The sequence below is a fragment of the Hippocampus comes genome, unplaced genomic scaffold (assembly GCF_001891065.2).
Source record: "Hippocampus comes isolate QL1 unplaced genomic scaffold, H_comes_QL1_v1.1 scaffold51, whole genome shotgun sequence".
NCBI lineage: Eukaryota > Metazoa > Chordata > Actinopteri > Syngnathiformes > Syngnathidae > Hippocampus > Hippocampus comes.
This window is the reverse complement of record NW_017805497.1, coordinates 1,372,384-1,387,638: the sequence shown is the minus strand read 5'-3', so window position 1 is coordinate 1,387,638 and position 15,255 is coordinate 1,372,384. Positions and strand designations below refer to the sequence as shown.

General features: G+C 41.2%; 1 protein-coding gene across 2 annotated transcripts in view; it reads right to left on the bottom strand.

Moving 5' to 3' along the window:
• Positions 1-233: 233 nt before the first annotated feature.
• The window catches only part of rbm20 (RNA binding motif protein 20), a 32,643-nt gene continuing 17,621 nt past the window's right edge, over positions 234-15,255 (bottom strand). For both annotated transcript variants that reach the window (XM_019876465.1, XM_019876463.1), the window contains exons 2-14: positions 14,022-15,027; positions 13,184-13,248; positions 12,693-12,796; positions 12,046-12,146; positions 8,649-8,795; positions 7,245-7,376; positions 7,076-7,155; positions 6,107-6,785; positions 4,637-4,720; positions 3,963-4,545; positions 3,362-3,427; positions 2,116-2,237; positions 234-1,108 (exon numbers count right to left, since the gene is read on the bottom strand). In XM_019876465.1, coding sequence (XP_019732024.1) covers positions 1,046-1,108; positions 2,116-2,237; positions 3,362-3,427; positions 3,963-4,545; positions 4,637-4,720; positions 6,107-6,785; positions 7,076-7,155; positions 7,245-7,376; positions 8,649-8,795; positions 12,046-12,146; positions 12,693-12,796; positions 13,184-13,248; positions 14,022-15,027 — 3,232 coding nt within the window. In that variant the 3' untranslated portion in view covers positions 234-1,045. The remainder of the gene's footprint in view (positions 1,109-2,115; positions 2,238-3,361; positions 3,428-3,962; positions 4,546-4,636; positions 4,721-6,106; positions 6,786-7,075; positions 7,156-7,244; positions 7,377-8,648; positions 8,796-12,045; positions 12,147-12,692; positions 12,797-13,183; positions 13,249-14,021; positions 15,028-15,255) is intronic.

Here is a 15,255-nt window from a genome sequence, read left to right as displayed (position 1 = left end):
CTTTGAACTATTGTACCTCAACACCTGGGGGCGCTCTTTTACAACAATAACGTTCATGAGCAGGTTTTAAAAATAGGTGACGCTGATGAATGGGCTCGTGTGTCGGATGTATCCTGTAATGACATAATGTAGCAGGTAAGGTAGCCAAGCTTAATAATTACAATATACCGGGTTTGTACGTGAAGAAAGATTCTAAAGCAAAAAAACAACAGCAAACAAACAAAAGCATCAATTAAGTATTTATTCACATGAACATTAGATTTGCCAAAACAACATTAAGATCAAGGATAAGGTTTCATCGTGTAGAAAATACATTTGGCTTTGAAACAAGCAATAGTTATGTATGTTGGAAGTTTTACTACTGTACATGGTCCAACTTAACATACCACATTTAAAATGTCAAGGCATTAAATTAAGCCCATAAGGCTGGCACTGTGAGGGGTTGACATTTTAAGGGACATTTATACACAGCAGAGATGGTTTACAAAGCCATTGCATCATTATTCTTACACATAAAGTGATTTTTACCTGAAAGACAACTGTAGTGCACGCGAGACCCGAGTTAAAGAAAAACTTTACAGACTCCAGTTATCAATAAATTGCAAGTAATACACACTGAGTTGGAAACTCAACAAATACAATTAACCTGATAATCCGTCTCAGCATTAACTGAGTAAAAACATTCATTGGCATCATTTAAACCACTACGTAGTTGTCATAATAATATAATGCACGATTGTTATTCGGACAATTCAAAGACCAACCTGGAAGGCAAATTCTGTCTTGAAAGCAGTTCAACTTGTCAAGTGTGCCAACATTGAAATTAAATAACACATAGCTTTAAGTACAAGAATAAAACTAATAAATACCACTGCTATACATTAGACTATGTACAAATTTGAACCAAATTCTCATCAAAATTCCAGATACCCAACTATTATTCCAGTAGCCTATGACAAGAGCAGATATCCATATTTTTATTTTTTTTAATGCCTCCAGAAATCCTACTAGGGCGGTTGCTGTAAAGAGGTAAGAGGACAAGATGTCACTGGGTGCTTGAAAATTCAGCAAGGTTTAGGCTCTCATGTGCCAGCTGGGACAGGTATTTCTGCATTAGCGGAGGAAAAAGTAACAAAAAAAGATTACAAATAACGTTCTGTCAAATTCCGATTCAGAATGTTTGAAATATTATTTTGTTTCACTGGACTTCTTATACGAAACAGATATAAGACAACCCTGCTATGAAACCTCATTTCAACTCATGGGTAATAATATTGGAATAAATGTAAACCATTAAATATCTATATACATAACACGGGGACCACATGCAGATTTGACGGACAGCACAAGTGTCAAGAACATTTTTTTTTCATGGAATGTCACACGTTGAATTTCTTGCGTCAGCTGTGCTGCCCGCCAACAGAGAAATGTGACACGGCTTGCTGTTGAATGGACAATAATGTAACACACAACGGTTATGGATCAAGACAACAAGAAATATTTGTGTTTATGCGTAGATTGGGTGTGTCTATCCAAATATTGTATCTCACCGAATTGGAAAATATGAAAAGAGACACTTGTTAACTTTTTGTATCATTTTGGCCCATTCAATTTAATGAAAAGAAATGCCACTGGGGCAAGTAAGTGTGAACATTGATAATGTCTACATTTGATATTGAACTGTATAGAATTTTTAAAAAACTGTTCAATTAAAAATTTTTGACTCATCCTCACACTATCCTAACTGGTCTTTTTTTGTGTCTTGAACCATTATTTGTGTATTTTGAGAAATTTATAGGGACTGTATTTTATGTGTGTGTGATATTGTTTATTACACTGTATGATACTTGATTTTGCTTATGTTTATGCTTGTGGCTGTGAGAAATCATCGCATTTGTATCCTTCATCATGCGATGAAATGTGTGGCTTTCATTTGTGTTGCACTTGTTTCATCAAGAAAATTTTCCAATGGAGAAGCACAAAACAAGCAGAATTTTAACAGTAGCGGTAATGACGCTTAAGACAGATGCACACAAACAGGAATATAATGTTTGTGTGGATACACGCTCACACAAATATGATGGTAATGAGATCAAGGACATTGGCAGCACACACCTGTAGGTTCCTGTAGTGCACAGTACTGCGACAGTGGCTCATCTTTGCAGTTTCCTCGCTAGTGTAGAACAGCTCACAAAGTTTACAGTAGAAACCAGTCCTTGGTTCAATGAACTCCACCCCTGCAAAGCAATAAACAACATATAGGTTACCATTTTAAAAGGAACTATTGACATACTTTTAGGGGTGGAGCTATGAGGTGGCCAAGGGTGGTCAGGGCCGGCTCTTGTCACTCTCTGGCCACGCCTACCTACATTTGGGGGAAGATTTGGCTACCTGTAACTTCTCCGCCATTTTCAGATGGATGCAGTATTCCAAGACCCCTTGATACTCTGTCACAATGACTTTAGAGCGGGTGGCTGCCACTTGGTCAAAGGGCACATATAAATAATAATTCACACTCGCACAATTTAATCTTTCATCTGTTTGGAATACTGGAGGAAGCTGGCAGATCCATCCATCCAATGTTGATAGTGCTTTTCCTCAGTCAGGTTGTGAATGAGCTGGGGCCCATCTCAGCTGACCGATTGTCCATCAATCGCAGAGCACAGATGCAATCATTCCAACTCACATTAACACACAGCGACAATTTAGATCTTGAAAAGGCTACGCTGCTTTTTAAATACCATAGTCTGTGTGGCAATGATCGGAACACTAAAAGAACTTGTTGGAGACTAGCGACAAAACCTACACAGTGACATATGACGTTGCCTTTGGTATGAAAACTGGCCAATTTCAGTTGTGCTGAGTTCGTTCTGGAGAGAAACGCAGATTGTCGAGGCATCAGACAACCAAAATAACCCCATTACTCATGGCAGACAGCTCTCGTGTCTGTGATCTATTGTTACCACGCAGCAGCGGCTTATGTAAGTCCCCATGCAGCATGTGCTGGGCCATGCCATTCCAGTGCTAATAATAATATAAATACTCATGTCTCGGGGGTGCAGTTCACAAACAGATCACAGAAATAGGTCAGCAAGTGGCCAGCCAATTCCCGTCAATTAGAGTGCTAATGCAATAGGTTGTCGGTGCCATTATTAGCTGTGTACATGATAACGCTTTAACGTTCACACCAAGACAGCAGACGCTAATGTTTGAGATCTCAATGCTGCTAGAAGAAGGATGAACTGTGGAAGGGACATACGGATATTTTCTCTTTTGGATATAACCGGAGAACCTTAACGATTTTTTTTTTTCAATTTCCATCTCACTGCAACAGAAGTGCAAGAAAATGTATCGATCTTACCTAAAGGGATGATATGTTCAATAACGACTTTCTCTTGTTCAATAGATGATGAGGGCACTTCAATATCTGCCAAAAGGAAATTAAGAAAAAGGTAAATAGATACAAAATATTTTAAAATAATGCTTAACATGAATTTATTTGTGGCACTAACTTGATGTTTTCCTCACTATAGGTTAGTTTATGTGCAACTTTGTGTCTATAGTGTTTGACAATTTTATGATGGGTTGGTGTCACCGATCAACCAACACATTTTAAATCAGAGAGGGCTTTATGTGTCCCTAAATGTATTTGCCGATTTCAAAAACACATCAGGTTTTGAGATCTTTTCTTTTTTTTTTGTTTGTTTGTAAGTTTGACCTATAAAAAGGTTGTGCGATACAGATTATAAGATTCCACCTGTTGCTCAATTCTTAGTTCCTACATATTACAAAATATATTGCATATGGTATAATATTATAATTGTTATTATCAGTATGAAAACATAATGTGTTGGTGGAAAAAAAAACGAGGGCAGGTGGAACTTTCAAGCAAAGTTACAGGTATGATCTGGGGAAAAAAAGAAAAAAAACAGAACATTGAAAATATGTCTGGTGTAAAGTACCTTTTTTAAGAATGCTGTCCTTGTGTTGAGTGACATTAGAGCTGGCCTCAGTGACCTGTACTACATCCTGGACCTTGCTGTCCTCTGATATTTGAATGTGATTCTTTAGTGGCTCTTCTTCTAAGGGCCCACTGTCAGGAACTTTGTCTTCTGTACTCGTCTCCTCCAACGCTGCCTTAAATTCTTCATTGGGAAATTCACTTAGGTTCATAGTGGGTGACTCAGAAGTCACAGGACTCTTCTTTTGTTCCTCCACACTTGTCTCAGTCAAAACTGCTTTTTCAGTTCCAGATGTTTCTGGAACTTCAGTGCCCTCACATTTCACTTCCGGGACAGATTTGTTAATAGACGTCTCCTGCTCTTCCAAAAGGACTGACGGTGACGGTAAAGTCTCCGCTATTGTTTGTGTTTGATCCTCTGCAGACACTTGAGGACAGATCGCATCCTCTTCCAGCTCAGGAAGGTCCGGCTCGATAATGAAATCGTCGTCTTCTCCCACTTCATCAACTGTAAGAAATTCCTCCATGTTCTTGGGATAACAACACTCGTCATCGGTGTTTTCTCCACTTTCCAACCCCTTCTCCTTGCAAAGTAATCAAGAAAAAACATTTTAATACACAGCTAAGCATGTTTGCAGATGTTGCCTTCTATTTTGTCTTCTTCTTGTTACTTACAATGTCCTTTTTCTCAAAACATTCAGCAGCATCTTTTGACTTGTTGTTGCCCGGAGGTGAGACATGTTCTTTCGATTGGCCATCCTACAAAGGAAAGTGAATTAGTATCTACAAAAATATGGTGAATGTAATTCAATTACAGTGTTTCCCGCTGTACTGTAGTTTATTGTTCGCGCCCTTGCTACACTTCAGATTTTCGAGCAATTATTTTTTACAGTGCAGTATAAAGGCAAGTCCTGGTTAAGAGATGCGTGCCTTCATTGTAGTATGACGTTGTGCTGCAACATACCGGGCAGCACTCAGGGTTACTGGAAGGGATATGGGGTATAATTAACAGCAAGCCAAGAGGCAGAGAAGGCCCCTAACTAATCTGATTAGATTTTTATGGTCAGGTCCTTGACCCAACAAGGGGTCTAAAACTATTCATACTAATGAATAGGTTACCAGGTTATCAGTACAGCTGTGGTTCAAAATAATATACATTTTATTACTAACATTTTCTAAGAAGAAGCAGCAACTTGTCCCTGTCAGTGCTCACCACACCAAGTCACTTACATGATTTGTTTGGCACAACTTTCACACCAGATGCCCTTCCTGACACAACCCACACATTTCTCATACACCCTAGATTTATTGTACACCCTACTCCCAATGCGTCTGAATTCAGCAATGTTACCCACTGAGCCACCGGGTTGCCATGGAACATTCTCTAAAAATTTTGAATTGACTTCAACACTGTCCCAAATGGCGACCAGCTTCAGCCGACGCAAATCCAATTTTCAATTCGATCTGTTGGGTCAAAATAATCAGCCCAGCGTTGGGTAAAAGTAACCAAATCTGCTGAAAGTCCGCAGCTACCCAGCAGGTGGGTTGGGTTAAAAAAACACATATGCTTGTTAATATTATTGTATGCCATCATATCTTGTACCTGTTGCATATCTGTGTGTGTTAAGGTAGCATTTGCTTGAAGGTTTATACTTAATATAAAATGTATCCGCATTTTGGTTAGTTTTGGTGTTTTTGCATTGCATTCTATGTTAGTATTATGCTAGCAGTTTCATTGTAGCACTTGTTTGAAAGTTTATACTAACTGTAAAAATTATGTCCATTTTGATTAGTTTTGACGTTTTGCATTACATCGTATGGTAGTACAGTATCAAGCTAGCAGTTTGATGGAACAAAGTTATGTGGTACAGTATAACATTTTGGTGTTGCTAACTCAAACGATACAATACTTAATTCTTTTTTGGTTTGTGTCTCAATTTTTTAGTAAACTTCAACTAGGAGTGACAAACAGCTTGAAGCAAGTTAGCGCTGCCTCTTATTTTGGCAAAGTGGTGATGAGAGAGTAAGAACAAGGGTGAAGGGATACTTTAAAAAGTGTGTTTTAGCTTCACATATTGCGGGTCTGGAACTCATCCCCCAAGATACACCGTGGTTGACTGTAATCTAGAAGTATTTGCTACTCACAGTATTTCTAGTGGGGCTGTCATGTTTCTCTGTAGGGATGCACCTCTTGTTTGGCTTCCTACTTCTCCCCCTGCTGGGTGAACGCGGCTTCTTATCTTCTGGAGTTCTGCGATGTGGGTCATCGATCATCTTGCTCTCCACATGCCTCGAATGCCTGCTGTGGTCACTGCCATTCCTCCTCCTTGACTTGCTGTCGTGTCTTTGGTATGGAGATCTGCACACTTGTCTGTCTGACTTCATGTAGAAGCTTTCCTCAATGCTCCGGTAGGAGTTGAAGGACTTGCCTTGAGGACTGCCTTGTGGGAAGTCTCTGTTTCCAGGCATCCCTTTATCAAATCCTCGCTCGTCTGCCGACCTGGAGATGACATAATCCGAGGTTTTCCCATAGGCTTTCCGCCGGTCTGATGGTCGTTCGTTGGGGCGGTCGCCGTCCGTGCTGCAGCCATTCCGCCGGGAGGGTTCATCCCTCTCCATGTCACCCTCACCTCGTCTATGGTGTGAAGACCAGTCCCAAGAACCTCGGCGTGGGCCCAGACCGTTGGTGCCTCTCTCCTGAGCCATGCAGGGGGCCGCCTGGGGGCTGTGGGCTGAGCTACATGATGTGAAACTGGGACTGTGTGAGTGAGGGCTGAGGGAGCTTCTGACGGGGCTGCGGGAGCGAGCTCTGTCTGTCATGTAGCTGGAGGAAGGTGATAGGTAAATTAAATTAAATCTAAATCTGTGTTGTGACATTCCACAGAGGTTCAACTCTAAAGAATAACTTTTTTTATTTGGGGTGGGGAAGGGGGATGGGGGGGGGGCGCTTTTTTGACCTCAGACATTATGGCCTTTATGTATAACCTTGCCACTGTCATGTACGGGGGAATTTTGGGCCAAACAGATTAACAAACTGTTGAAAACAGGGATGAAGTCACATTTCAATAATCCGACATGTTTTTCATGTTGCGGAAAGATAAAATGTTTTCTTACTGCTGAGGTTCTTGCATTTCATCTCTTTCCCAATGGGAAGCAATATCTTGGATGATTGCCTGAACATCTTTACCCGGTTTCTATATAAATAAGAGATTTGAATTTAGTAAGTCACATTTTTTGGCGGTAAATTTGAACACGGTGCATACAGGTTTTACTCAAATCTTACCTTTAGTTGTAGCTCCTGGTATCTTTTGGACATTCGAATGAGAAGTTTCTGATTGTTTATCATGGCTGGAGTCAGTTGATAATACTGAACCATGGCTTTAGCTGCCTCCACATAGGCCATCTCCAGAAAGGCCTGATTGGGGAGAGCATAAAAACAAATCTCAAACTCAACTGTTGTGTAATTTTCTATATCATATTCAAATGCAGTCCTGTTTCTTCCCACATTCCCAAAACATGAACGGTAGGTTTATTGAAGACTTTAGATTGTCTACAAATGTGAAAGGTTGTATGTCCAGACCAGTTCACTGTGTACCCTGCCTCTCGCCCGAAGACATCAGCGGATAAGCGATTTATGAAAACAATTCACTCAGCAGTTGAATTTTAAAATGACATATTTCATTAATATTAACTAGGAAGCTTGCATTTGAATTTTGGTGGCAGTTTTAAGATAGGAAACTAGTCAGTAACCACCATTTGCCTCACTCGGTGCAACAAATCTTTGTTTGAATTGAACAGATGTGCCATTCATCCTTGACCATCGCCTCATGCTGCAGCATGTAGTGCACAAGCCCATCTTGAACACATGCCAGGTCTTGCATGGCGAGCATTCACCAGTTTGGGATCATTCTGGAGCCGTGCATGCCACAACATGTTCCAGTTCTTGCCAATATCCAGCAAGTTAACACAGCCATTGAAGATGAGTTAACCAACAATCCACAGGCCACAATCGACAAACCTGACCGTGTCTATTCCAAGGAGATGTATTGCAATGTGTGAAACAATTGCGGTCACACCAGGTACTGACTGGCTTTACAACCCCCTCAGTCTAGAAATATTTTAGAGTGGCCTTTTATTGTGGCCTGCCAAAGGCACAAGTGTGCAATAAATGTGTTACACTGCGCAAGGCAAATGATGGTCACAACAGATACTGTTTTGTTTAGTTTTTTAGCCCCTTGTGAGAAAAAGGTCTTTTGTGTTCACCAAAAAAACTCCTTTATGTTTGAGTTCGAACCATGAAAGACGGGAGCTAAAAAAGTCTTGCATTCACATTTTTGTTCAGTATAAAAATAGGGTGTGCATCCTCTTTGTGGAGAAAACTTACTGCTTCATTAGTCAAACGTAGAACAACACCGCTTCATTCCACCTGACTTTTATTTCTTTTAATCTTTTCTTCAGGAACTTTTGTGCTCCCACATGACTATGCCACAGTGAACAACGTTTTGTTGCAGATAGGTTTTGCTGTGGACTGCACAAATGATGTTCTGGATGCACATTCCTACTTGTAACACTTCAATATCTTGTCGAAAATTAATTTCTAATAGCATGTGCAATAACATTACTAAGCAGAGACCAATTAAAATGTATCAGTGGCAAAAAATAAATTAAAAAAATTCTGTTCTGATACCTGATGAGTTGAGCGCATCAGGATGTAATTGGTAACTTTGCCAAAGGGCAGTCCCAGATTGATGACATCATTCTCGGTACAACTGCCTTCAGGGAGGTTGCAGATGTGAACAACACGGCCCGTCGTGGCCTTTCTTGGGGGAAACGGCTGCAAATATTACAAGGAGAACATCAGCATCTGAGAAAACAAAGAATTGGCAGCAAGGGCTTGCTCTTTGATTTGGCAATTGGAGCACGGCGCCCTTGAGCAGGGTCATGAAACCCCAACTGCTTGGGGGTGTGATATAGTTGCACGGCAGCCTGACTCTGACATTTCTCTTCAGTGTGTAATGAGAATTTCCCGAAGGGCCTCCAGAGAGTGTGAAGTTACCATAATTGGTAACGTAAGCAGGTGTTCCAAACTGACCTTACACGCACAACCATGTGATTAGTCCTTGTCAATCACCAGGAAAAAAAAAAGGAATCATAAAAATGACAGCTGATGAAACATATCATAGAATGATATGTCGGAATAATCTATGTAGCGGTGCGATGGAGGTTGCGGCAGAAAACGATTCTACCCATCATCAGTGCAACACTATCACACAGCGTGTCTTTGATCCAGCTGCTTCTATTAATAGCAGCAGTAGAACCGTGGCAGGAAGAAAGTTTTTAGCATTTAGATTTACACACTTGTCAAACATTTGATAGTGCAAAGTATACTGACCCACATTTAATTGCATTTTCAACATCCCTTTTCATTATGAGACACGGGTCGGACTTCAATAAACATAGCAGCAAATGTAATGCTTCGGGGTGTTGTATATTTGGCACTGTTTTTATTGCAATGCTTATCATGGTCACGTTCGTTTGGTGAATTTGATACTTAATAGACCACAAAAAAATATGTACCCGGTATTCATAAATTCCTTATGTAGATTTAGTTTATCTGTATGTCGGAATATACTAACACGGTGCTCCTGGCTGTCCGACCGGCGGAACCAAACACGGTCGATGGCGGGCACGACGCTTCTTGGCTGTCTGGCCGGCAGGTGTGCACGACACGGGGTACTATGTTTGGCTGGTCAGAAGCTGTTTTCATTTTGCTCACCTGTCTGTTCAGCCATTAATAGCTAATTCTGCCTCCACAGGCCACAGAAGCTAAAAGCCGTGTGTATGCTTCTACCTGTTGTCCCCAAAGGTTTTTTTTTTTTTAAATTTTAAACTCACACACACATTTACAAATCCTGTTTGAAAATAAGTGCAGTGTCAGCATTTTTTCTTGACTTCTACAAAGTAGTGTCTAACAGTGAAAAGTCTGCATTAAGGTGACAACTTCATGGTTTCTGGCCCGCAAGATGACTTTGGCAGTTTGAAAGGTACAAGAACGATAATTCTATTAACAGCTCCATGCCAGTACCACTGCCACCATCTGAGCACATAAAGGTCAATATACACTGGGATCAATAAACAGATCCCATTATAGACTGTTAATGGTCGCTGAATGTTCAAGTAAGGAAAAATCTTGGCCGTTGCTCCCTGCACTTTACTAGCTTTTGACCTGCAAATGTCGTGTGCTTGTGAAAGCCCCTGCGGCTCGACCGCAGAACTGAGATCCCCGCTGAGGGTTACTCGGGCTATGAACAGTAGCTGAGACCACAAACTAGCAAGACATGACTTAAAATTGTGAATAAAAAAATCTTAGAATCAAAGTTACAGAAATGAGGACAGCCCAAAATATTTTACTATACAATCAAAGAAGAACATTATCCAGGAAACTGCATCAAGTAAACAGGCTCAAATTCAAAATCCAGCACACTGGCAACCCAAATTACCGCATCGGGCCTTTGTCAACTGTCATTCTAGTTAAAATCAAGTCAGTTGTTGTTTTTGTGTTATGTTGTAGTACGCAGGGGTTCAACTTTAGTGAAAATATTTGCGTAAAAGGACTGGAGCGATGGACGGGGCTCAAGGTGCCAAGTGGAATTGAGGGAAGATCGGTGCTGCTTTATTTTCCAGCCACTCTCATTCCAAATACTACCACAATGCTCTTTCTCTTCCCGTTTAATTTTAACTTCTTGTGCTATCCATTATCTTTTAGTTCAGCAATTAGCATTTTTCTGAGAAAAACAAAATACATTAAAATTCAACTCTGGTGAAATAGAGGTCGCCTTTACAACAATTTAACATGGTGCTGAGTGACAGGAATCTATCCATCGGACATGTCTGTTTGTTTGTACAAAGCAGTATTCATGTTTGACGGTCCAAAGGAGTTGGTCTGCTTACTTTCACAGTTCCTCCCAGTCACAACGTTCCACAGCCCATGCACGCTGATCCCAGGGATCACTTTACTGGGCTCTACTCGATGTGTAGCTTGACACAGCTGCTTGGGGTTTTTCAGGCCTGTACTGCTAACAGTATTTACTGTAATCCTGTGTTTATTGTTTTTGTTTTCTCATTCCCTGAAGCTACCGTTTTTAATGCAAAGCGGACTTCTATACACATGCACATATGTATGTGTACAGCACCCTGTGTTTTAGTCAAATTTTTCAAGTACCAGCTTTAACATCATAAAATTCCACCTGTTCTAGTCAGACACGTGTGTTTATAGAAACTAACTTTAGCTCATGTAGAATAGCCCATAAATATTTAACTGATAATTGTCAGCATTTGTAAACTACTTTTGTTTTTGTTATGCATCTGTAATTGATAATAATGTAAAGAAAATAAACAAATGAATAGAGAAAAGAAAATCTACATCTGTGTAATCTATCAGCTGCCATCAAATGATTCTTGTCCTCTTTGTGACTCAAAATACACAGGTGGCAGAATCATACTTTGTTTTAAAAACTAAATAAGATATCAAGAAAAAGACCCAGCTATTAAGAGACGAAATTTGAGCATACTTTTACATTTATGTAACTGAAACCTGGCCGGTGGCTGTGACTGCCTATAAACATGATTAGTTGTAAGATGACAGCTGATGCTTTGTTGTAACCAGCAACAACGTATTTTTATTTATAGGGGTACAGTAGCAACCCCTGTGGTCGAGTGGTTAGTGCGTTGACCACACAGTGTAGAGGATGTGGGTTCGATCCCGGCTCCTTCCTGTGTGGAGTTTGCATGTGTGGGTTTCTCCGGGTCCTCCGATTTCCTCCCACATTCCAAAAACAGGCATGGCAGGCTGATTGAACACTCTAAATTGTCCCTAGGTGTGAGTGTGAGCACAGATGGTTCTTTGTCTCTGTGTGCCCTGCGATTGGCTGGCAACCGGTTCAGGGTGTCCCCAGCCTGCTGCCCAAAGTCAGCTGGGATAGGCTCCAGCACCCCCCATGACCCTTGTGAGGATAAAGCGGATCGGAAAATGGATGGATGGGTACAGTACTTGAAGGTGGAAAAAAACAACACATTTGTCAGACCTGTGACTCTGTCTGGGGTGACGTAAATCCCGTGCTGGGCAAAGAGTAATTCTTCATGGCTGCAGCTGGCAAGTATGAGGTGTTGACCCCTGAGGAAACATCTGTGTGGAAACAATTTCTGACATGTAAAATGGGCAATTGTAAAAAATACTGCTATAATAATTCTAACTTTTGCCACACAGTGTAATAAGATTGCAATACTGTTACATGGTTGTATGTAGAGTATTTTGAAAATATTATAAGGTGTAAGTCGTTTCCTTCACGTATGAGATGCTGTTAAAATCACTGAGGTAGGACTTAAGAAAATCGATACAATGTTGTTGAAAATGAATCCATCCAATCATTCTAAAGAAAAATAATACACCATTGTAACCACAAATGTTAAATTTTGAATCAGTGCTGTTTTACATTGGTCTTCCCGCACTGAGTAATTAGACACTACTATACTGTATAGGAGGCATGTGGGAGGAGATTGGACCATATTTTTAAATTTAGACACAGCAATGCCCTGTATCTATTTATAATTGCATGTTTCCTCACTCTGTCAGCTCCCTCAATTACTCTCATTTACATATTGCCGTCATGTGAAAAACTGCACACTGACAGGCCCGCTTGTGTCGCCCATGTTATTGAGTACGGTAACTTACCTTGACCTGCAGAAGTGCAGCTCATTGAGTCCCCACCATTGAGAGCGCCATCTGAGGGCCGACCGAGAGCGAAGTGAGCAGCTCCGGCTGATACCACTGCCGCGCTGGAACAATTAAGCACATGGCTCATTTTACTTGTCTTTGCCCTCGTATCTTAAGACAGTCCTCATATTCAGGGAAACATCAAGATAGCTATATGTAGCAGCAAACAAAATGAAATGAATATGCAAAGAGATGCATCAGTTTAGAACAGGCCAATATTGTGTTAGAATAATATATATATATTTTTAATCATCAAAGTTCCATGTGTCCATCATATTTTTAAGATAAGAAAACCTTTATTGTCTCATAATGAAGAAATTTGCAATTTTGGGACCATTACTGACAAGTCAGCCCTGGTCTGACAAGTCACTGGCTTTGTTTCTTGGCAACAGTATACTTGATGCTATTACAGGGGTGGTTGAAAAATTCACACTGATTTCAACACTCACCCTTCATTGGTGTATAACATTCGGTTCTGAAGGTGTAGTTTTCCCTTTACGTGCTGGTCCCAGTCCTGACAATACACGCGCATACACAAATACAAGTCAACAGGCATGAAGTCTTGACATCGAACACCAGAAGCTTTCCCTCTTGCGTACAAGCTACGGGCAATTAAAGAGCTCCGAGTATGGGGTCTTGTCTTGTGACTACACGTCAGGAAATGTTCATATGAGCCCCCCTGCACATGTATCTGTGTATAACTTGAGGGATGAGCAAAAAATAAATAAAGATTCTTAATTGATTGTGTGGAATTGATTTGCGATTGTACCATAAATGGAAAGTTTGCAGTTTTTAAACTGGTAGCAAAATTTGAATGTAGTCTTATTTCCCACTATGGACAATGTATATATGGACAACCTGTGAATCCACCTGTTGCTCGTCTTCCAACAGGATATTAGATGATCCGGATTTCAAATTGAGTACATTGAGACACGATCCTCATTATTTGACAAAAGATAGAATGTACTTTATGTGACATTTTTGTTTGATTTTTTTTTCTGTTGTCATATATGTGTCTTGGCTCAATAAAAATTGAGAAACACTGATCTAGAGAACAAAGTGGAAGATGAGCTACAACCACACAAACGACTGCAATGGGCATCATTATTCTGCTTAATCAGGCACTTGCATGGAACAGAGGTCCAGAGCATTTCAAAGGAATCCTCCCATGAGTCCCATCCCATTAAAAGAGGTCATTCATTTTCCCTATAGTCATGGAGGAAAACTGTCCACCATTTTGGCAATAATGTAATGAATATTGTGGTTGTAATTTAATATACGACTGACCTTGAGGTTGTAGACTTTCTTGTCGCAGATGCTGCACTGGTGTGGCAGTTGAGTGGGTGTGACAGCATGGTAGTCATTAACTTGGTAAGGCTGAAGTGTTCTGGTACCAGAACACAACGTTTCTTCGCTTCCATGCAGGGGTTGGTAAATCCCAAAGCCCTGCATGCCGTCAGTGACAAAAGACGAACCGCCACTCTTGGCCTTGAACTTGTGGTCAGAAGTGGGCTCCTCTGGGTTATACAGTTCATTTCTGGACTGCACCGTCTGCCCAGCTGTTGTCCAAACAGTGGCGACATCAGAGGCCAATGGCACATTCACCGTGTGACTCACATTATTCAGTGGACCGTTCCATTGCTCTGTCTGTCCGGAACAGTTATACAGATTTATGTTCGGATCAGCAACATTGAATCCAGCTTGTTGGCTGGCCATATCTTGTCCATAGAAGTCTTGTTTGAAGCCAACATTGTTCAGTTGTTTTGTTTGAGCGCCGACCACGGAATAATGTCCATCAGCAGTAGGGACTGATGCTGCAGATGTCCCTCCCAAGTTGTACTGAAGACGCCTGTCGATATCGGAGGGGTACGTTGGCACGGACTTTTTACCAATCTCCACACCCTGTTGGCCTACGGTGGACGCTCCACCATGATGGTTCAGTTTCACATTCCCTGGGTTCTGGTTGAATCCTCCAGCCCCCAAGACAGTATTTGAAGCGGGGAAACCAAGCACCCCTGTGGGAAAGCAAATTTGGGGGTTCCGTAGTTGATTGAAGAGGGGCTGGGCCATGGCAACATTGGAAAGAACCTGATTGAGAGCACTGGCCGCGGTGGCTGTATTGCCTCCGTGAGCCAGCTTCAGGCGATGGAGGGTTAGCTGGGCCTGGAGCTGAGCAAGCTGGAGGCTGGCCGGACTCAGGAGGAGTTGCTGGTTCTGCTGCTGGGCCCTAAACTGCAAACTGCCAGACAGCTGTCTCCCTCCCTTCTTGTCTGCACTGTCCACTGGCACCGTGCTGATGGAAGAGGGAACACAATTACAGTTATTCTACATTCATTTAATTTAAAAAAATCTTTTTCAGATGTGAATGAAAAGCAGGATGGACACATCAAGTGTTCAAGGACATTTGCTGCCAGGTTGTTAGGTACATGTATTGACCGAATCAACATTAGGTAAGACCAGTTCTAGACCCCTACAGTCTTCAGTACATTAATGAACATTGGTAAATTATCATCTGTCAATA